This window comes from Sturnira hondurensis, unplaced genomic scaffold (genome assembly GCF_014824575.4).
Source record: "Sturnira hondurensis isolate 20B ecotype Veracruz unplaced genomic scaffold, ASM1482457v3 Scaffold0019433, whole genome shotgun sequence".
NCBI classification, from domain to species: Eukaryota; Metazoa; Chordata; class Mammalia; order Chiroptera; family Phyllostomidae; genus Sturnira; species Sturnira hondurensis.
In genome coordinates, this window is record NW_028092064.1 from 13,194 (window position 1) to 34,084 (window position 20,891).

Here is a 20,891-nt window from a genome sequence, read left to right on the forward strand (position 1 = left end):
TTGAACAGGACGCACGTAAGAGATATGCGGTCTCTCGAGACACGGTCCGTGCCCAGATCTCCGCGGAGAACTCCAGCCAGCATCACACAACCTGCTCACCAGCAGCTCCCTGTTAGGCGACACATGGTGGGAACGTGACGGGGCGGAGCTGGACTCTGCGCCGCAGGTCCAATCGCCCGGCGGGAGGGTCCAAGCCAATGGGAGAGATGCATCGGAGCTTTCGGGGCGGGGCCGAGGAGAAGAGACGCGGCGTCATAGGTCACTGAGAGCGGGGCGGGGCCCACGGCTCTAACCCGGGCGGAGCGGCAGTGATCAGAGCAGTCTAGGCGGTGATGGCGGCGACTGCGGTGTCGGCAGCGGCAGCGGCTCCGGGATCTGGGGCTGGCACGGATGGCGCCTCCTCAGTGCATTGGTTCCGCAAAGGACTTCGGCTCCACGACAACCCGGCGCTGCTGGCGGCAGTGCGCGGAGCGCGCTGTGTGCGCTGCGTTTACATCCTCGACCCTTGGTTCGCGGCCTCCTCTTCAGTCGGGATCAACCGATGGAGGTGAGGGGCCCCGGGGCGGGGTCTCGCGTTTGGTAGTGGGGATCGGGAGGATGCAGCCTGGCCTCTGAGGCTCCCGGCAAAGAGCCCGCCCAACCCCGCGCCACGCCAACCAGAGGGGGCTGTCCTGCTCCCCCAGTCCCTACGGCCGGAAGACCCTGGCCTGGGGAAGATGGAGCAGGGGGACCGAGCCAGGTCTCCAGGGGAGAATCAAGGACCAGGGAAGCAATTAGTCATCAAACCAATGGCCTGGGTGGCCCGGGGCTCGACCTCTGACAGAGTGTTTCAGCACTGAGTGTTATTCACTTTGGGACTCAAGCATTCCTGTGGGACAGAGATCACGATCCCCATTGTACAGATGAGACTCTTAAGCCCTGGAGACACAAAGTTGACCTGCTCAAGGTCTTATCGCCAGTGAATGGCAGGACAGAGACTCCTGGTCTAGGGCTCTAAGGGGTCTGCTGAGGGCGGAGAGGAAAGATGTCGTGGTGTTAGGATAGGGTCAGGTTTCTGAATCTATTCCACAGAGATGATTGCATCCTTTAAGTAAAGAGTGCATTGCTGGTGTCCCGAAGGTCATTTCTAAGTCTCCGGTTTGTTTGAAATTGTCCTTTCATCCTTCCTGGCTTCCCTCCCCCAAGACTGTCCTGCTTCTGAAGGTTTTTAGGGACTCTGGCTTAGCCTTAAATAAGGCCAATGCTGGTCTCCCCTTTATTATAGATAAATACCTTAAGGGTGTGTTCAGTTGGTGGCACAGTGTGTCCTGAGCGAGAGAGCAGTACTGAACCCATTTAGGAAAATTACCTTAGCAGCTATGAGCTTGCTAAACAGAAAAAAGGAACCAAAGTGTCACTTCCACAACTCCACAAGAGACTGATTTTAAAGGACAGTTGAGCCACTATAGATTAGACTTTTATTAACTAATGTGCTAAGATTAGCAAACAGGAAAGCTGTGCTATCAAGGGCCCCTCTTTGATGACTCCCAGAAGATGGAGTCCAGAGGATCATGGGAAAGGAGTAATAGATAGGTAGTTGATTATTTTCTCCATGACAGGTCTTGAAAACCAAGGAATTTTGAGACATCGTGTCCCCATCTCTCTTTAAAATTCCCCTCTGTAGCCATCTGGCTTGTTTGCGTGTTCTGGGTGATGTTTGCTTGTGGCCTTGTTGCACTAATGGGCAAGGTTTCCCCAGGATATGGTGGCACATTCTTTCCTCTCCGGGGCGTGTACCCTTCCAAGAGAGGGAGTGCTCCTCGCAGTGGGTCTATGAAATGCCCCCTCCTGCTCATTTATATAGAGAGAATGACTAAAGATAGCCCTGTGGAGATAGCCCTGCCCACACAGTTTCCAGGCTGCTCTATTGCTCTGCCTCTGCTCCAGTTTCCATAGATAGGAGCTTGGGTTTGACAAACATCTTCAAGTGACCACCGCTACCGCTACCTTGGACATTAAATCAAGCCTTAGACTTTGTCTCTCTATGGCCACGTGCCAGTCAGAGCAGAGGCAGTGGAATCCGGCACCTGCTTGTTACATTGTCACAAAGGAGTTTCTTCTTTTATGGGGTTGTAGAGGCCATTGGCTGGGTCTGCCTCCTCCTTTGTGAAAGATAAAAAATCAGCAACAAAAACTGTTGTTGTTTAAACTCCGATTTGCTGGGAACAAGGTGTTTATGGATTTTTGTGGGTCACCCTTTTGTGGTTGTGCTTTCCAGCAAGTGAAAAGAGAAAAAGAACATGACAGCTCGTGCCTGAGTCAAATCCTGAAGGCAGAGGCCGTGGAGGAATGCAGATTTTAACTGAGCAATTATTTAGTGAGTGCCAGACACTGCTCCAGATGCTGCCAGGAACACAGCAGTGAACAAGCAGTTATGACATCCAGAGCTCCAGAGTCCACATTGTAATGGAGGAAGACAGCTAAACAACCATATTTTAGTAGAACTAAGTGTCATGAAATAAAGAAAATAGGGAGACAGACTAGAGCAGTGGTTCTCAATCTTGCTGCACATGGGGATCGCTGAAGGATCTTTAAAAGATGCCTGGGCTCCCTTTTCCCCCAAGTCAGATTTAATTGTTCTGGGTTATGGCCTGGGCATTAGGGTTTTTAAAGCTGCTCTGTGCAGCAAAGCCCGAGGAGCACTGGGCTAGAGAACCACAGACCTGAGCCCGCCAACTTGGGAATGTGTCACCGTGCATGGGCAGGAAGTCTACTTAGTTTTGGCATTCAGAAGAAACGGGTGAAATAATTCAAAACAAGTCAAATATGATAACTGCTCCTGGGCCTGGAAACACTGCTACCACCCCCACCATGCTCTCTGTTCCCAGGGTCAGATCTCAGGCAGAGCTGCAGACTGTTCTGTGCACCCGGTGGGGGGTTGGGCACCAGATGGAGCCAGCAGTACCTCTTCGTGACTGCAGTTCTGTGTAATCTTCCGGTGGCTGCTTCTGGATCTGGGAGGGATCTGGGAGAACTGCGCTGCAGCATGACATCCCAGTTCTGCAGATACTTCAGCTGCTGCCTCTGAGAAGCCTCCCTAGAAGGGGTGGGCCCTGAGCCATCTGCAGGAGGTGGGGGGAAGCGCAATCTGTGATCTCTATTATCTTCCCGCACTTCCTACACTGCCTCCTGCACAGTGTTTTTCTGCAGATGAATCAGATTCTAATAAGCATGAATGGCACTTTCAGAGAGTAAAAGAAGACAGAGAAAGACAACCAAAAAATATGTATATTTATTAGTATAGGAGAAGGGCTTAGCACACCCCTGGCCTTGGTGGTAGTGGGAAATTTATGAGCTCATTGTAGCTACATGAGCCTCGGGACTGTTTTTGTCAAGCACTATTTAGCTAAGCCCTTTACTATTTTTCCCAGCCCTACCTTCCCCAGATATGCTGCATCTGGAAGGAGCTACTGTGTGAGAACAAATGAAAAAAATAGAGGGGGAGTGAGCAGCTTCCAGATTTAAAGATGGGTACTGAAAATAGGCCGTTGCAGTTTTTCCTTACCTTTCTCTCCCTACGCAACTTAGGCAGATGTGTTGGCGACAGTTCACTTCACCCTTTATTTATTGGGCTGGCCAGAAAGTTCCTTTGGTTTTTTTCCATAGGATGGCCCTAGTAGCACTTAGTTGCCTTTAACTTCATTCAATACAGTTTTGTTAGATTGTATTGTGACAGCTGTCATATCAGCACAGCATTTAAAAAAACATCAAAATTGGTTAATTTTTGTGTAACCATTTTAATATTGAAGATGGAAGAAAATATATAGCATTCTCGGTATATTATGCTTTATTTCAATAAAGGTAAAATGCAACTGGAATGCAAAAATGAGATATGTGCAATGTATAGAAACGGTACTGTGACTGATTGAATGTGTCAGAAGTGGTTTGTGAAGTTTCGTACTGGAGATCTCTCACTGGACGATGCTCCGTGGTTGAGTAGACCAGTTGAGGTTGATAGTGATCAAATTGAGACATTAATTGAGAACAATCCATATTATTATATCTCTCACATGGGAGATAGCTGACAAACTCAAAATATCCAAATCAGTAAAGTTATTGGTGAAAATGAAAAATATGTCTTACATTTTATGGAAAAAACTATACAGACTTTTTGGACAACCCCATAAACCATTTTCTCCCTGGCTCTCTGTCGCACCTGCATCCAGGAGCTTCTGGGTCAGAGGGAGTTGGTAGAAATAAAACATCACACACATTGCTCAGAATTAGTAAATGAGGTAAACTGCAAATTTTCCAGAATGCCTGGTGAGAGCAAGCATGTGTCTTTCCCCAGGCTGGGAGCTAACACTGTTGGGCTGTTAGCGGTGTGGGTGGTTCTTTCTGGGACTCAGTCAGCTAGAAGGGGATTGAGAGCCATAGTCCATTTGTGGGGAAATTTAATTTTCCCTGAGCTGTTTGCACTGGTACCAAGCATGTCCCTTTACTGCCTTACTGCTCAGGAAATATTTCCATTTGCCCAAAAGAGATGAGAACCCTCATCTTCATCTTTCACTTGGAAATCAGGAAAAAATAAATATATTTTATCTGGATGATAACTTAGAGGTCAATCTCTGCTATAGGTTTGGGTTATCATTTTCCAGGGGGGTTAATAAGCTCTCTTCCTCAGGAGCGATTAATTTCTGTTAATATTCGATGTAGCCAGACCGGGTGAGCCTGTAATGTCAGCGTCATAGTTAGATAACCTTGGCTTAAAGCAGAGAAACGTGATCAAGGGTGATCGGGACCCACAGTGAATTCACTATCACCCTCCTCCCTCCTGTTAACCAATGGGATATCCCTCAGCACAGAATCTGCCGTCTCCAGAAGAGGCCTTCCCTAACCATCTGCGTGTCTCATTCTCAACCAAAGGACCTGCCTGCCTTATCTGTAGGGCTACCCCTTGGAGTGGTGAGTTCCAGAGTCCTCTATATTTTTGGAAAGCCCAATTTGGTTTTCTCCAGAGTAGTCTGCCTCTGGCTCCAGAGCACTTACACAATGTAACTCAGTTGCACTTGTTGTCTGATCCAAAGGGTAAGCTTTAACAGCCCACTGGAGGCCCTGTGTTCTGAATTTTGGCCATGTGAGCTCAGCTTGGAGCTGCCAAGGGTGAGCTACCGGCCCCAGTCACTGCCGTCTCCACTATCCAGGCCAGTTTTCTATAGAGCACCCCCTCATGGAAATAGAAACTGGCCGTGTGGAGAGAAGGGCTCTGCGGAAGCACAAAGGGCCCAGGCTTCAGCGCATGCCTGCTGCCATGACCATCCAGTGGCGGCACTGCCCCGTGTGCCTTTGGTGTTGTGCAAAGCTGTCACCTGGCAGGCCTTGAAGGTGCTGCTGTGGTAGTGGCTTCTCTTTCTCTGGCCCCCTGAAGGCTGGGGCTCCTAGGGGCCTGTCGCCTCCCAGGGAGGTGATCCTGAGGCCTCCCTCTCTGGAGGAGCCCTGGAGCGCTTGACAAAAAGGGAAAGTTGGAAGTAATCATATTTCCGAAAGCCAGTGAGGAGGCAGAAACCAGGATCTCAAAGAGAGCCAGTATATAGAAACCAATTACAAGCAAAGAAAGGCAATTTACAAACAGAGCTAGAAATGAAGTTCTGTTTCCTAGAACAGTCAGTGCTTCTGAAACTTGAATGTGCAAAGGAGTCACAAGGGGATCTTGCTAAAATGCAAATTCTGGTTCTGGAGGTTCTGGGATGGAGCTTGAGATTCCACATTTTGACAAGCTTCTGTGAGGGTCACAGCTCTTGATCCTCAGAGGAGCAAGGGTCTGGCAGCGAAGGTGCTCCCCGAGCACTGGGCAGCACAGCATCAGTGCTCAGGCAGTGAGCTCTGGTCACCAGGCAGTGGGGCCTGCTGGAGAAGATGTAGGTACTGCCCTGGCTGGGCGGCTCGGTTGGTTGGAGCATCGTCCTGTACACCAAGAAGTTGGGGTTCGATTCCCAGTTGGGGCACATGCCTAGGTTTTGGCTTCACTCCCTAGTTGGTGTACGTATGGAAGGCAACCAGTTGATGTTTCTCTCCCACATCTATGTTTCTCTTTCTCTCTTTCCCTTCCTCTCTCTCACAATAAACATTTTTTAATTAAAAAGTAAAAAATGTAGATACTGACCCACACTGCCTGGGTTTGAATTCTGGCCATTAGGTGATGCTAGTGCCTCAGTTTCCTCATCTGTAATATGGAAATAATAATAGCATCTGTGTCAAACAGTCGTTTTGAATTAATGAGGCTGTGTGTGTAAAACAGGTAGGATAGTGCCTCATTTATCGGAAGTGCTCATTAAATGTTCATGGTTGCCCTTATTATTGTCATTTGGCTGCTGCCCTCAGAGTTGGGCCTTCCAACATCACTTGTCAAAGAAGCAAATCTCTCAGGGAGTCAGCTCTGCTTGAGAAATGGTGCAAGGAGCCTCTCCTTTTAGCACAGGGAAATCAAGTTCTGTAGAGGCCAGCTGGAAGCTAGTTTTCAGATGTGCGTGTCAGCCTATTTACAGCTTCAAATGAGGTCCTGTGCTGCCTGGTGGACTGTGAAGGGAGAGGCCCCTAGGTGCACGGCAAGGACATTCCTGGGAGCTGCAGCTGGAGGACCATCTGTCCTGGGGTTGTGCAGTTTGTCACCAGTTATCTAGGCGTTCTGTCTGGCGGGGCCCAGGTTTCAGGTGGCGTGAAGCTATTTACAAGGTGCTTTGTTACTCTTCTCCCGAGAGGGCCAGTGAGGTTTGGGAGGAGGCCGGCACTAGTGCAAGTGCGTCACTGACCTCTCAGCTTTCCTTTTCTGAGGGCGTCGGCTATCCAAAACCAGAAATTCACAGAGGCGGAGCTTTTGGTTTGCTTAACACACCGTTCAGCCAGTCATTCCCCTCCCACCTAACCCCCTGGAGGTCAGTCTTCCATCCCAACCAACCCCTTGGAGAGTCCTTGCAGCTTCGGGCTGGGCCTCAGCTTGCGCTGGAATGTGGGTCTGTGGCATTCACGCAGTGGGCGTGTCGTGCTGCTGACGTCAGAGGCAGCAGCGGTGGGAGGGAGGGACTGGTTCTAGTTGGCAGCCTCAGAACAGTCCCTGCTTCCCCACGCCTCCTCCCGTAGTCAAGGAGTGTGATGTGCCAGGAGGAGGCCCGGGGTTTCAATAAAGGCACTCAAAATAAAGTCTGGTGATTCCCATTGTTGACGGAGATGGGTGGAGATGCTAAGAGGAGAGAGGAGGAACCTGGCCTGGCAGGGCTTGCTTAGCTCCTGAGGAAGGTCAGAATGTCGATGGATGACCCCAAGTCAGGTCTGCGTTTGTCAAGGAGAGGCACTCCAAACACAGGAGGGCCTGCGGACTCTCAGCCCCTAGAACCGTGGTGAGCATGCCAGTGAGAGGCCTTAGAAATGGGGAAAAGAGGAGAAAGCGTCTGACCCAAGCAGTTCCTATCCTAGCTTCATTGCTTAATTAATAAATGTGACCTTAGGCAAATTAATTATCCTGCCTGTGCCTCATTTCCCTTATCTATAAAGTGAGGATAATTTTTCCCTTCAAAATGTGTTGAGTCCTGGCTGGTGTGGCGCAGTGGACTGAGTGCTGCTGGCCTGTGAACCAAAAGGTCACTGGTTCAATTCCCAGTCAGCATGTGCCTGGGTCGAAGCCAGGTCCCTAGTTGGTGTGCAAAATGCAGCTGATCCGTGTGTGTGTGTCTTTCTCCCTCCCTTCCCCTCTCTCTAAAAAATAAATAAAATTTTTCTAAAAAATGTGTTGAGAGCCCTTCCCTGCGTGGCTCAGCTGGTTGAGCGTCATCCTGCAAAGCCCTGGGCCGCCGGTTTGATTCCCAGTTGGGATACATGCCCAGGTTTCGGGTTCCATCCCTGGCCGGGGCCCGTCAGAAAGGCAACTGATCGATGCTTCTCTCCCTCTTCTTCTCTCCCTCCCCGTCTTTAAAAAATAAATAAATGAAGTCTTTTTTAAAATGTGTTGAGAGAAATAAAAAGAAAACACCCTTAAAATGCAAAGCAGATACAGAATAACATCGGTAACATAGGGCACCTCTGGGAAGGGGGATTAAATTGCCGGGGACACAGGGAGAAGGAACTTTCTACTTTGTACTCTTCTGTGACTTGAATTTTGAACTATATGAATAGTTACCTGTTTAAAATGTTAATTTTATTTAATTTAAAAATAAAACACACACCATAAAATGTATCGATGGAATTTCTTAGAATGGTGATTATACCTAGCTAAACACCTAATAAATTTTTGTGGTCATATAAAATAATTTTTTTAAAGATTTTATTTATTTTACTTTTTAGAGATAGAGGAAGGGAGATAGAAAGGGCGAGAGAAACATAAATGGGCGAAAGGTACAGTGGTCGGCTGCCTCTCTCATGCCCCCAACCAGGGACCTGGCCCCACAACCCAGGCATGTGCCCTGACTGGGAATCGAACTGGCAACCTTCTGGTTCACAGGCCAGTGTTCAATCCACTGAGCCACACCAGCCAGGGCTAAAATAAAAATTTTAAACCACTGAAGGCACTCAACAAATGTTAATTTCTTTTCCCTTTCCCATAATGATTGAGCTCTCAGGCTAGGTCAAGTAAGTACTTAGAGTTCCCACCACCCCAATGGCCACCCCTGGATGGCATGGGAGGGTATCCTATAGAAAAGTACCTTCTAAGGCCTTCTCCTTCTTGGCATGAGAACCTGGTGGCCAGAGCCCTGGAGGGGCCTGGAGAATGAGCCACCTACCACACAAAGCCCTGGGGAGTGGGGACCCCTCCCAAGCTCTGGGGCTGCGGCAGTGGACATACAGGCAGCCGAAACATGACTGCAGAAAGGCAGGGCGCCTGCCGCGCGAGGGTAGGCAGGATTTCCCGGGACTGCTGCAGTCTCTGCTGGTAGGGCCTCAGGCTCCCACACCACGCTATCATGTTTGTTTTTCATATGGCTTTCTCATCTGTCCTCCCATTTGATTCCAATATCGACCTGTAATGGGTGGATAGTCATATGTAGGGCCGGACGCTGAGGAGGCAGCAGTGACTGCTTCTGAGCACAGAGAAACAGTACTAGAGCAGCTCACATTTAACCCAGGTTATCTTTATGCCAGGAACTGTACAAAATGTCTTAGTGCATTATTTGATTTTTGTTTCTTAGCAATTCTGTATTTGATGTTAGATAAGTACTAACATCAGCTCCACATTACAGATTAGGAAAAAAGCTAAAGAGGTTAAGTTACTGCCTAAGGTCATGTTGCTAGTAAGGGGCGAAACCTGGATTTCACCTGGTCCCCTGCCGCACCACACCTGGCCTAGACCCTAGGCCTCTCCGGGCTGGTGCTCCTGATGCTCCTTGTTTGACGTAGACAGCGGGCTGGCTTCTCCTGCTTCCTGAGGGAAGAGAGCAGCTCCTGACGGTGCCACCACTAACAAGGCCTCTGTGGGCTCTGCAGGTTCCTACTTCAGTCTCTGGAAGATCTGGACACGAGTTTAAGGAAACTGAACTCCCGCCTGTTTGTAGTCCGGGGACAGCCAGCTGACGTGTTCCCAAGGCTATTCAAGGTAAGTGTGCAGAGTCTGAGAGAGGACCCCGAGATTCTGCTCCCCAGGGTTCCCCCTCAGACTGAGAGCGATGACGTCCTGACCAGGGAGGTGGAAACGGCCAGGGCTGGGCAGACCACCGCTGCTGGGGAGGTCGGGAGCAAACGCCGCCTGGGCAGCTTGCCAGCAGACTGACACTGGGCTGAGGAAGAGATTCTGTGAAACCAGAATGTCTGTTGGGGAGTTCCCGGCTCAGCCCAGACATGGATGTGGCAGACTTTTCCACCCTGGATACTTCCCTAGGTGTTCCTTGGCTCAAACCAGTAAGATTTATTCGGGCTCCTTCCACTCTGAGAGCTTGAGGGCGAGGTTTCCTACTCAGTAAATGACGTTTCCTGTCTTTCTTTGTTGCTCTGCTAATTGCAAGGGGGGTGGGGGCAGCCTTTGGTGTAGGAGAATCATATTGAAGGAGAAGGTCGAGGAAGGCTTCTTGGAGAAGGTGTCATGCAATAGCAGTCTGATTGTCATTGACAGGGTAATGAGTAGTTAACGTGTAATGTACGTGACCAGCTAAGCCTGGTACTTGGTGTGTATTAAGGGCTCCATGTGTTTAGTGCTGTTGTCCTTGGGCAGGGGGTGGTCAGCCCTCAGTCCTGATCTGGTCAGGACTCACACCTGGGCAGGGCTGAGTCCAGACCAGACTGGCCTGTGCATGGCCAGGACACCTGCCCCTGAGGGTTCAGCATTTGAAAGGACGGTGACCAGGGACTTTGGCCGGAGTATGGTTTTCTTTTTGCTAGTTGCATGCCCTAGAGTTTTTTGGGGGGTTATCTGTGTAACCTTTCACAGGGCAGCTTTCTTTCAACATTGCTAGGAAATCTAGAAATTTCTATTAGAAGACTCTTAATACTTAGGAGAGGATCCCCTCCCCCCCTTTTTAATGCATATCCCCTCCAGTTTGATAGCTGTGACCTCTGGACTCAGGATTGTTCTGCCTTCCCTGCCTGGAAGAGCTGGAGCCTATTAGCTCTGTTTGCTATTGGCCTCGGGACTGTTGCTGTGGAAACCATTAGGACACTTCACATAGTACAAGTCTGCCAAGGAAACTAGGCCAGAAGTTTGCAGGGCCGTGAGGAGCTCTGGGAAAGGCTTGCTGAGCAGGGGGGAGGTGGCAGTCCTGTTCGCCTCTGTCTCCACCAGTGAGTCAGTGCCCCTGTCTGGGGCGAGGGCTCCCCTGAGAATGTTGTATTTATAGCCTCCTGCTGCATCTTGCTCCATCAAGGACAGAGCAAGTACACAGGGCTACCCATGTGCCTCCTGACTCCACAAAGAGACCGCTAGCCTCAGACTCCTCACTCGAAGGCCTGCCCCCCAAATCTTGTGACCCCCCAGGCTATTTACTTTCCAGTGCAACTCCTTGTCCCTGCTTTGTTCTGACAGGTCTCCAAACTGCTCTGCCCACTCCTGGGAAGGAGCCGAGGTCCCAGCTTCCCCTCCTGCCCAAGCAGTGCTCAGCGTAACTGGCTTTCTCTCCACAGGAATGGGGGGTGACCCGCTTGACCTTTGAATATGACTCCGAACCCTTTGGGAAAGAACGGGATGCTGCCATCATGAAGATGGCCAAGGAGGCTGGTGTGGAGGTGGTCACTGAGAACTCGCACACTCTCTATGACCTGGACAAGTAAGCCCTGGGGCCTAGGGGTCAGGTGACCGACCAGTGGTGGGAGTTGGTGCTTTGGGCCCCTGCTGAATAGAAGGGGGTTTAGCAGTAGGACTACCTGGCACATGAGGTATGGAATTTTCTAGAAGCTGGAGGAGAATGGACCTGAGTTGGGCTTGTAAAACAAGTCTCGGAGAGCTTTACCTGATCTGGGTGCAAAGAGGCTCATTGGGCCCAATGGATGGAAGCAGAGAACATCCCCATTGAAGGTCTTCGCAGATCTGCTCCTAATGTGCTCCAGTCCCGTCCACACCTCACACTCCCACTCCCATCCTGCTCCCAAAAGGCTGCCCTCTGACTTCAGCGAACCCCTAATGTGGCCCCTCCCAAAGGATCTCTGTTCTCATAGGCCCCGTGTCTGTACCTAATATGCGTTCCCTGGACTCCCCTGGCTACTGAGTCTCCAGGTCATGCATTTAGATGTCTCTCAGGAGGCCCTAGAGGTCCCTGCAGGGAGCTGACAACTACAGGGCAGCCTCCTTCTCTGGGGACAGGCCTCTGTGCTCTCAGAGATTCTGGGAGGAAACCCTTTCCTCCCCTCCCCTGGCAGAGCCTTTATCCTGCCGCTGCTGTTGCTGCCAAGCCGGCAGCCAGCACTTCTCCCCACCCAACTCTCCCCAGCCCAGCAGCGGCTGCCCCGAGGCCGGGTCACACAGCTCTGCATGTGAGCTGGGCTCTCAGGAGGCAACGTGGGGTGTGGAACTCCTCCTCCCGCCACGTGCCAGTGCTGGAGGAGGAGCGGGGAGGCACTGCAAGGGCGGCAGCCAACATCGTAACTGCCCTAGTGGAGGACAGAGAGAGGTGAACTGAGAAAGGAACTCACCCAGTCAGCCGGTTTGCGTAAGCCGCTTCTGGGCCAACGCCAGCCCTGGGACTCTGGCTCCAGTCCACCCCAGTCCATCCTTAAATAAACAGCCTCGATTCTCCACACTCTCCTGTATCTTTTCTTACCTGAGTGCAGCTGTTTCCCTTGTTCATGAAAAAATACTTTGTAAACTGCAAAATACCCTTTTGATATTAGTTGTTGCTATTAATAGCTCCAGCCCCAGTCTCTGATTTAGGGAGGAGAGGCTGTTCTTCACCTCTTTGTTCTAGGGAATAGGGGCCAACAAGGGAATGATTGTCCCACAACGGAAGCATTTGCAGCACTCATCAAAAACAGGCTGGGGGAGAGAGGAAGGTCCTCGGGAGACCCCCTGGCTGGGGCAGCCACACAGAGTCTCGGAGAAGGCTAGTGGGGGTGTCTGTGATTAGAGAGATCTGGTTGGTCTCTGTCTTTAGGCAGCACCACGTCAACACCAGTGAGCCGGGAACTGAGCCCCAGACCTGGCCCACCTTGCTCCATTACCTGAGGCACCTGCTCCAGCTCCCTGGGCTTCATTTTCCCTCTCGGCAGAGTGGAGGTGTAGCTTCTCTTGCCTCTCCTGTCACCTAGGGGTGGGGCCTGTGAGCAGATAGGAGAGGCACCCTCCAAGCCTTTGACGTCTAGGCTCTTTAATGGGTGGGCTGGGACCTGAAATGAAGGGCCTTGTACGTGACCTTAGGTATACTTTGGGATTCCCAGGATCATTGAGCTAAACGGACAGAAGCCACCCCTTACCTACAAGCGCTTTCAGGCCATCATCAGCCGCATGGAGCTGCCCAGGAAGCCCGTGGGCTCCGTGACCAGCCAGCAGATGGAGCGCTGCCCGGCCGAGATCCAGGAGAACCATGACGAGACTTACGGCGTGCCCTCCCTGGAGGAGCTGGGTGCGTACACACGGCTCGCACCTGTTAGGCCGGCAGCTCCTTTTCTGTAAAACACCTGACTGGTTTTTTCCTTCCTTGTCAAAGTAATGCATGTTGTTATAGACAGTTTGGAAAGTACAGAGAAGTGAAAAATGGAAATAACAATCACGCTGCCCACCACTCAGAGATAACCACTGCTAATTTCAGAATTTGCCCTTCCGATCTTTTTCCTGTTTGTGCTCATATATATAACCTTCTGTTTGTAGTTCATGCCTCTGTTTTTCTACTTTTCTCTCTCAAATGACGTAGGCCTGGTGTGGGCACCTGTGATATTTTCAATATCACTTGGTATTTTCAATACCAAGATAACTGATAATGCCTCTGTCGGAGCAGTAGAGGTCTCTCAGGTTACGGCCTACACTCTTTCTCCCTTTCCCCTTCCTCCCCTGACCCCATTCTTTGATCTGAACAAAGTTAGCTTTCTCACCTGAAAACCACAGTTGTTGCCAGCTAACCTGAAAGGGCAACCCGTCCAGGATTGCTCTCATCTGCGTGGAAGGAAGGAGTGGCTAGGAGGGGCAGGCAAGGGAAAGGAGAGGCAAAAATCACAGTAGAAAGAGACCTAGAAAGCATGGGAATATTACAGATTGTCTCAGGCCCAGTAGCACCAAGAACACTGCAGTTCAGTGCTTGCAAAGCTCAAGGAGCAGACCAGTGTGCCAAGACTTGCTAAGCCGGCATGGGAACAGCCTGACCTCCAGCCCTGTGACCTGCTCCTCCTCTTGCAGGGTTCCCCACAGAAGGGCTTGGCCCAGCTGTTTGGCAAGGAGGAGAGACAGAAGCTCTGGCCCGCCTGGACAAGCACTTGGAACGGAAGGTATGACCCTCATTTCTGAGACCTAAAACTTCAGATGTTGGCACCCATGCAGTTTTGGGGGCGGGTGTGGGGTCAGGTTCACATCCCTTAGTGCCTCTTAGCTCAAAGGGGTTGAAAGATAAAAACCTTCACCCTGAGCAGCACGGCTCAGTGGTTGGGCGTCGTCCCACAGAGTGGAAGGTTACCTACCAGGGCACGTGCCTGGGCTGTGGGCCAGGTCCCTGGTTTGGGGCATGCGAGAGGCAGTTGGTCGGTGCTTCTCTCCCACATCCATGTTTCTCTCCGTCTCTTCCTCCCTCCCTCCCCATCTGTCTGAAAATACATAAATAAAATCTTTTAAAAAGAAAAGAAAACTCTTGTTGGTGGCCATAGCAACTGCAGCAGTAACAGCAGCTACCATTCAGTGGTGCTTACCCTCTCTGGTCACTGGGCTGAGCATTTCTGGGTCAAGTACCTGCTTGCATTATTTTTTAAATCCTTTCAGCAGCCCAACAAGGTAGGTATTCAGCTCTCCATTTTGTAGATGAGGAAATTAAGGCTTAGAGAGGTTGTGAAACTTGCCTAGGGTCACGTAGTTAGTAAGTAAGTAGTAGAGTAAGATCTCATTCTCTCTGAGTCTGACCATCTAATGTAGTTAGATTGCTCTTGCTCATCTGTGGGCACATTCCCCTTACAAAGAGGGTATCTGACTACTCAAGTCCATGAGATTAACTATTCTGTGTTTATGTGGCCTCCCACCTTTTGCTGGGTCCCCTCCAGGGTATGGATTTCCATTCACTTGGACCCAGAGAACAAACGGCCCACCTCCTAGTGAAGTGGGAATTGGCCCCACCACCCTGGGACTAGAGGAGAAGAAAGGGTTCTCATGACTGAGAGCACTCGGCTTCTGGTTTCCTGCCCCCCGCCCCCGGCTGGTTTACAGGCATGGTCGCTAAAGTCACAACTTGTTGTGTTCCTGCTCAGAGGCTGGGTGGGAACAAGGGAGCCGTGAAACCAGGAGCCATGGCAGGCCACCCGGGAAGAATGCTTCCCAGTCCTGCGGGTGCTGAGGGCCCGGCCTCCCTGGGCTCAGCAGCCTCGATGCCCCACTTTGGCTGAGCTGGGAGGGAACGGCTGTCTGTGTCCACATCAGCAGCTTTCCCCAGAGATTCTTGGTGTATTTCAAGACAAAGGTGGGCCAAGGGGACAAAAGGGTAGAGATGACAAATGGGGTGGCAGAAGCAGAATAAGACTTAAAAGTGCCAAGACCCAGCTTATGGCCGTGTGGATTATTATCACCTTAAAGGCAGTTTGTGGAGGAATGTCCCTGAGCTCATCAAGTCCCGGGCTCCCTTTCCACACAGGCCTGAAGGGCCTCTTCTGTCTTGGGGCCTTATGTCAGGACCCTTGGCACTCAGGAGTGGCCAGAGGGCATGCCATGTCCTAGACACCTGGGAGAACAAGAGGTGCCTGATAGACAGGAGTTCCACCTCATTGCAGGGTCTTTTTTCAAAGATTTTATTTATTTGTCTTTAGAGGGGAAGGGAAGGAGAGAGGGAGATAAATATCAATGTGTGGTTGCCTCTCATGCATCCCCCGCTGGGAACTGGCCTGCAACCCAGGCATGTGCCCTGACTAGGAATCAAACTGCAATCCTTTGTTTCGCAGGCCGGCGCTCAATCCACTGAGCTACACCAGCCAGGGCCCATTGCAGGGGTTTATATTAACTTCTTCAAGCTTTGTGCAGTGGTAGTATTGTAGCCAATGAGGTTTATCTGAGGTGCGATTATCGCTAATTGAAAACTTAAGTTCTCCAAATCTGAAGTGAGCATCTACTCTTGTCAAGGTGATCTAGCTGTCGACAGACTGCCCAGAAGACAGGCATGGAGCCTGTCTCCAGAAGCGTAGTCTGTTGGGAATGACAGACATGAAACAAGGAATTACAGTGTGCTGAGTGGTTCAGAGGGTTAGGGAGCAAAGAACAAAAGAGTTATATTAATCAGTTCTTGTTTGCAAGTTGGCTTTTAAAAAAGAAGTTTTTTCAACTCATACAACCAAGAATTCTTCAGGCACAGCTGGATCAGGGTGTCCAAATAGTGCTGCCAGGAATAAATTCTCTATCTTTCAGCTCCACTTTGCTCTGTATTGTTTTATTCTCAGACAGGCTTCCCCTGACCAATGGCAAAGGTGATCACCAGCAGCTTGTTTTCAGTCTGCTCAGTAGCACCAGAAGAAAGTGTGTGCGTCTTCTCCAAAAGCTCCAGAAGTCCTAGAGAGTGTTTTCATTGGCCTGGCTTGGGTCATGTGACTTCCTGACTCAGTCACTCTGGCTGGGGAAGGGGTACTTTCCCAGGCAGGCAGACTGCATGATCCTTATCACTAGGCTGCCCAGTAGTAGATGAGAACGAGCACCTCTCTGTGAAAGTAATCTATTATTAAATGAAAAAGGGATGATAGAATTAGAATACCACCATTTTGCAACCCCCAATGATAACACGTTATGCATTAATGACTTGGTTATGCCATCAAGAGAGAAAATCAAACATTATATTGTGTTTCCCCTGTAGTCTTGCCAAAGAGATAAATCTGAATCTAATCCAGTCCCTGGTGGCGGTCACCGGTTGGCAGGCAGCCACAGGACAGGCCGTGTGGTGCTGTCCCTGAGTGCAGTGAGCGTAGTCCAGGCTGGGGGTCAGGACCAGGCAAATGTCCAGGTTCCTCCACAGAAATACTGAAAGGAAAAGAAATGACAGGAAGTACCTAGAATAAAAGAAACTTAAACAACACATCAAAGTTTCTCAAATGGCCCAGGCTAAACTATAGTGCTGCAGATGCACATTTGAATGAAAAAAATAAATCACTTAAAAATGCACGCAATAACTGTGACAAAGCCCTCCCTTCCAGATGTGTGCTGCCAAACCTAGGCTCAGCTCCCTGCGGCCCAGAAAGCCAGTGATTCGAGCGGAAGTGGCTGGTGTGAGAGAAGTTAAATTATTCAGAGCTGGCAGCCTGAGAAGACGCAGACCATGTATCAAAGACCATCTGTCCATCTCAGTGCAGGCAGGGGTTTTTATGAGTAGGGGAGGGGGAGGCAGGACAGACGGAGCTGGAGGGAGGGAGTGGGGTGGGCTCCCTGTAGGCAAGTCAGCTCCGATATCCATCTCAGTGGTCTGGTTTTCGTCATCTCCATTTTGTGGCTGAAGGTGAGCAAATCTCCTGGAGCCAAAGTGCCCGAGGGCTGGAGTCTGCTTGCTTTGAGATTAGCTCCTAGAATCCTTTAAGCAAACAGGCGTTTGTTTATCTGTAGATGTGTGTGAATTTACAAGTCATCCGTTTATAGAAACAATGTTAAAAGAACAGTGGGGTGGGTTACATACACTTTGCAAAAATAGAAAAATAGAAACCTTTCAAATGCAAGGAAGTGATTGCTGTGGGAGGTGGGTGAGTGGCCACGTTACAGGACAGGGAGGGATGGGGCAGGGAGGAGCAGTTAGATGGGCTTCTTAGGTAGCCAGCAAAGTTCTCATTCCTGGTGGTGTTCGCCTTAGGATGATTCATTAAGCCACACTTCCATGCGGTTTCTGTAACTGTTTCACTTAAAAACGGTTTTCAAAGCCAGGGGAGCAAGGATGTGAGCAGGCCAGTAGACCTTGAGTCAGTTAGGGGTACATAAGCCTAACAGCCGAGGGAGCACCTGCTGCGGACATGGCCTTCAGATTGAGGCTTGAAGGAGGAGTTCAGGTTAGCCAAGGGGAGGTGAGTGGAAAGGAAGACCGCATCCCAGGCCAAGGGCACTGCATGTGCAAAGGTGAATGGCCTCGGGGAGCTTACAGGGAGTGATGAGAGCTGAAGCTAGAAAGACGGCCCGCCCAGACTGTGGGAGCTTGTAAGTCGGGTGGAAGACTTGGGACTCTGTCCTGAGAACAACAGGGAGCCCAGCACACTTCTTGTCTTAAGGGACAGGCATTCTGAATGCTCATTCTGCTCCCAGTGGGGAAGACTAGACCAGAAGAGGGCAAGAGCAGATGCAGAAGGTCAACTAGAAGGTTGTCCAGACTACATATGCCCCCAGCCCGAACCAGGTCGATAGCAATAGAGAGTGGAAAGAGAAGGACAGGTGTGAGAACTATTTGGACAGTAGACCTGACAGGACTGGCTGAGGGGGAATCAGCGGTGACGGCCAGGCCAATGGCTTGGGCATGGGGAGCGTTTTCTGCATTAGGGAACACCACTGAAAGGGAAGTTTAAAGAAAAGAGCCTGTTAACCTTGAGGTTAACAGGCTTGGAAACCACCGGTAGGGAGGTGCTTGGAAACCACCGGTAGGGAATTGGGTGGAGTGCTCTGGGGGTCCAGGCAAGCGGTGTGGGTACAGACGTGAGGACGGCCTACAGGGATAGTCTGAGGACCGTGGGGCTGTCTGAGCTCACCCGGGAGCACAGCCGAGTGGAGGACCTCGGACAGGACCTGGGATGCCGGGGGGAGGGGGGCGGGGGGTGTGCAGTGGGTGAGAGCAGCCAGCCGGACGGGTAGTGCCAGGAGTGTGTGGCGTCCAGAGGCCATGGAATGGAGAGCATGGACAGGGGAGGTGGTCAGCAGGGCGAGGCGCTGCTGAGGGTTACGGAAATCCAAGGACAGAAAGTGCCTGCAGGATCCATGCATGCAAATCACAGCAATGATGGTGGGAGCCAGCTTGGTGGGAGCAGTGAAGGCGAAGCCAGAGGAGGCTGGGCTGGAAAGTGGAGGTGGGTGTGGAGAGAGGGAGAGGCTGGCTGTGAGCAAGGGAAGGGGGCCGGAGGTGGAGGTCCCCGGGGTTACTGGGAGTCTTTTATTTTCATGTGTCTATCTGCAGAGAAACGAGGTCATATCCCCCATATTCTTAGCGTGGGATCTGGAGAGAGAGAGACCAGAAGTGCAGGAGGGAGAGCTGCAGTGCCCGGAGGAGGCTCCAGCCTGGGGCGGCTCACAGTGGGGCAGGGGCAGGTGTGGGCGCAGGGAGTTGGTAGCCTTGGTGGCTTCATGCTGAGGAAAGCGTGGGGTCTAAAGAGGTGCCGCATTGGCGAAGTGGTTAGTCACCACGAAGAGAAGAGGAGCGTCGGGTTGAGAGAGGGAGCGGAGTTATCAAGTGTAGCCGAGAGCTGGACTCTGGGGTCAGAAGCTGAGTCCCCCAGCCCTGCCTCTTGCCACCTCTGTAACCCAGAAGGGCCACGTCACCCTTTGAGCTTAGTTTCATCACTTTTGAAAGGAGGTAGTGATACAGGCTGCCTCGGAGGGTTGTTAAGATCGAATGAGAGACGCCTCTAACGGCGCGTCGTGAGAAGTACAACGCGATGCCAGCAGCAGTTGACGGTAAAAACAAGGCCGAAACCCTGTATGACAAACAGCTCCAGAAGTGAATGACATCGTGGATCCCCAGGAATGGGTGGGGAGCCCCTCCATTGCAGCCGTGGTGGAATGTCGGGGAAAGTCCCTGGGTAGCTGCAGGGCAGCAACAGCCTCAGCGGCCCCTGGCGGAAGTGGGGACAAAGATGGGGATGTTTGTCCTGTGAGGTGGGGACTTTGTCCTTCCCTCTATATGCTCACACGCCATTCAGCGCTCACAGGATTCTTTCCTTTCTTGTTTTCTTTAACCCCTAGGAGGTGGGAACTTTGTTCTCATTTAGTAGAGAAGTAGCTGGGAGGCTAGGTACCTTGTACCCCTGGCACCAGAAGTTAGCGCAGTCAGGGCCAGAACTTGGGCCTCATGTTTCCGTCTAATGGTGGTTCCGTCGGAAATTCGACCAGCGTGAGGGAGTGAAATGAGCGCAGTCTTAAAGTCCTGGCTCCGGCCTTTCTGTTCAGCAACCCCAGGGCCTCAGTTTGTCCCTCTGTGACATCCAGGCCTTTCCTTTCTTCCTTCTTGCCGCAGGCCTGGGTTGCCAACTACGAGAGACCCCGAATGAACGCCAACTCCCTGCTGGCCAGCCCCACGGGCCTCAGCCCCTACCTGCGCTTCGGCTGCCTCTCCTGCCGCCTCTTCTACTACCGCCTGTGGGACCTGTATAAAAAGGTGAGGGCACAGCCAGGGTGGCACACCCCGCCTCCAGTGCAGCAGGGCGGACAGGGCCTTCCAGGCCACTCAGTCACCATGAAGAGGGGCCTTCCCTGTGGCCCTGGGGCTGGGGCGTGGATCGTGGATTTTGGAGGTGCTTAAGTGTGGGTGCAGTCAGAGAAGGTGGGGGAGAGTCCGCACCCAAGACCTGGCAGGGCCAAGCGCTGCCCAAACTGTCAGTCTACATGAAATCCAGGTTACCAGGTAGAATGGGACAGGTAGAAAAGCTGACCTTGGGGCGTGTCCCTAGAGGGGGCAGGTCTGCTGGCAGCAGGTGGATGGTGTCAGGGGAGGACTCGAGGTGGGAGGCAGGGCGGGCGAGGCTGGCGCCGGTCCTCAGCTGAACAGCAGCCCAGTGGGGGTCGTGTCCAGAGCACTGACGGGGGAGCCCAGGAGGTCCAGTGGCCGCCCGTCAGGGATGAGGAGGAGGCCTGGAGGGCTGCATGCAGAGCCGAGCCATGCAGACCGTAGGCACATACCCCTGTGACAGTCCCCAGACAGGGAAAGGGTGACACCCCCAGCTGCTCAGATTGTTTCTGGCTTCCCTGTCCTTGCCTATGTCAGGATTCTGGGGCATGGGAGTGCTTTGATGGATTCCGTGGGTAATCTTGTGATTTCAGGAAAATCGTGATTTGTTAGCAGGTCTGATCTCTTAATTCCCTCATGGCCCAGACCCAGGCTGTTATGTGTAACCAAAAGCTAGACTGAGAGCATTCTGTACATGCGGTGAGGGGGAAAGTCCCTTTGACGTTGTAGAAAGTGGAGCCGAACAAGGAAGCCCTTGCGGACAAGGATTATCACCCAGACCATAGGGTCTGGTTCCCAGTGCAGATTCAGCAGGGATGCCCTTTCCCTGCCCACCGCTCTGCAGCATCCTCATTGCTCAGAGCTGGCACAGCCAGTGCCTGGGGTTTCAGCAGGGGGCACATTGTGCTGCTGCTCTAGGGCCTAGTCCTTCCA

The 20,891-nt window shown here is 51.5% G+C and overlaps 1 protein-coding gene and 1 pseudogene across 1 annotated transcript in view; both read left to right on the forward strand.

The window, feature by feature from the left end:
* The first annotated feature begins 304 nt into the window (after window positions 1-304).
* CRY2 (cryptochrome circadian regulator 2) overlaps window positions 305-20,891 on the forward strand; it is a 32,242-nt gene continuing 11,655 nt past the window's right edge. Inside the window, exons 1-6 of the mRNA XM_037027926.1 lie at window positions 305-547; window positions 9,451-9,559; window positions 11,077-11,219; window positions 12,823-13,007; window positions 13,775-13,863; window positions 19,749-19,889. Coding sequence (XP_036883821.1) covers window positions 333-547; window positions 9,451-9,559; window positions 11,077-11,219; window positions 12,823-13,007; window positions 13,775-13,863; window positions 19,749-19,889 — 882 coding nt within the window. The 5' untranslated portion in view covers window positions 305-332. The remainder of the gene's footprint in view (window positions 548-9,450; window positions 9,560-11,076; window positions 11,220-12,822; window positions 13,008-13,774; window positions 13,864-19,748; window positions 19,890-20,891) is intronic.
* On the forward strand, window positions 15,578-15,710 carry LOC118974567 (uncharacterized; annotated as a pseudogene).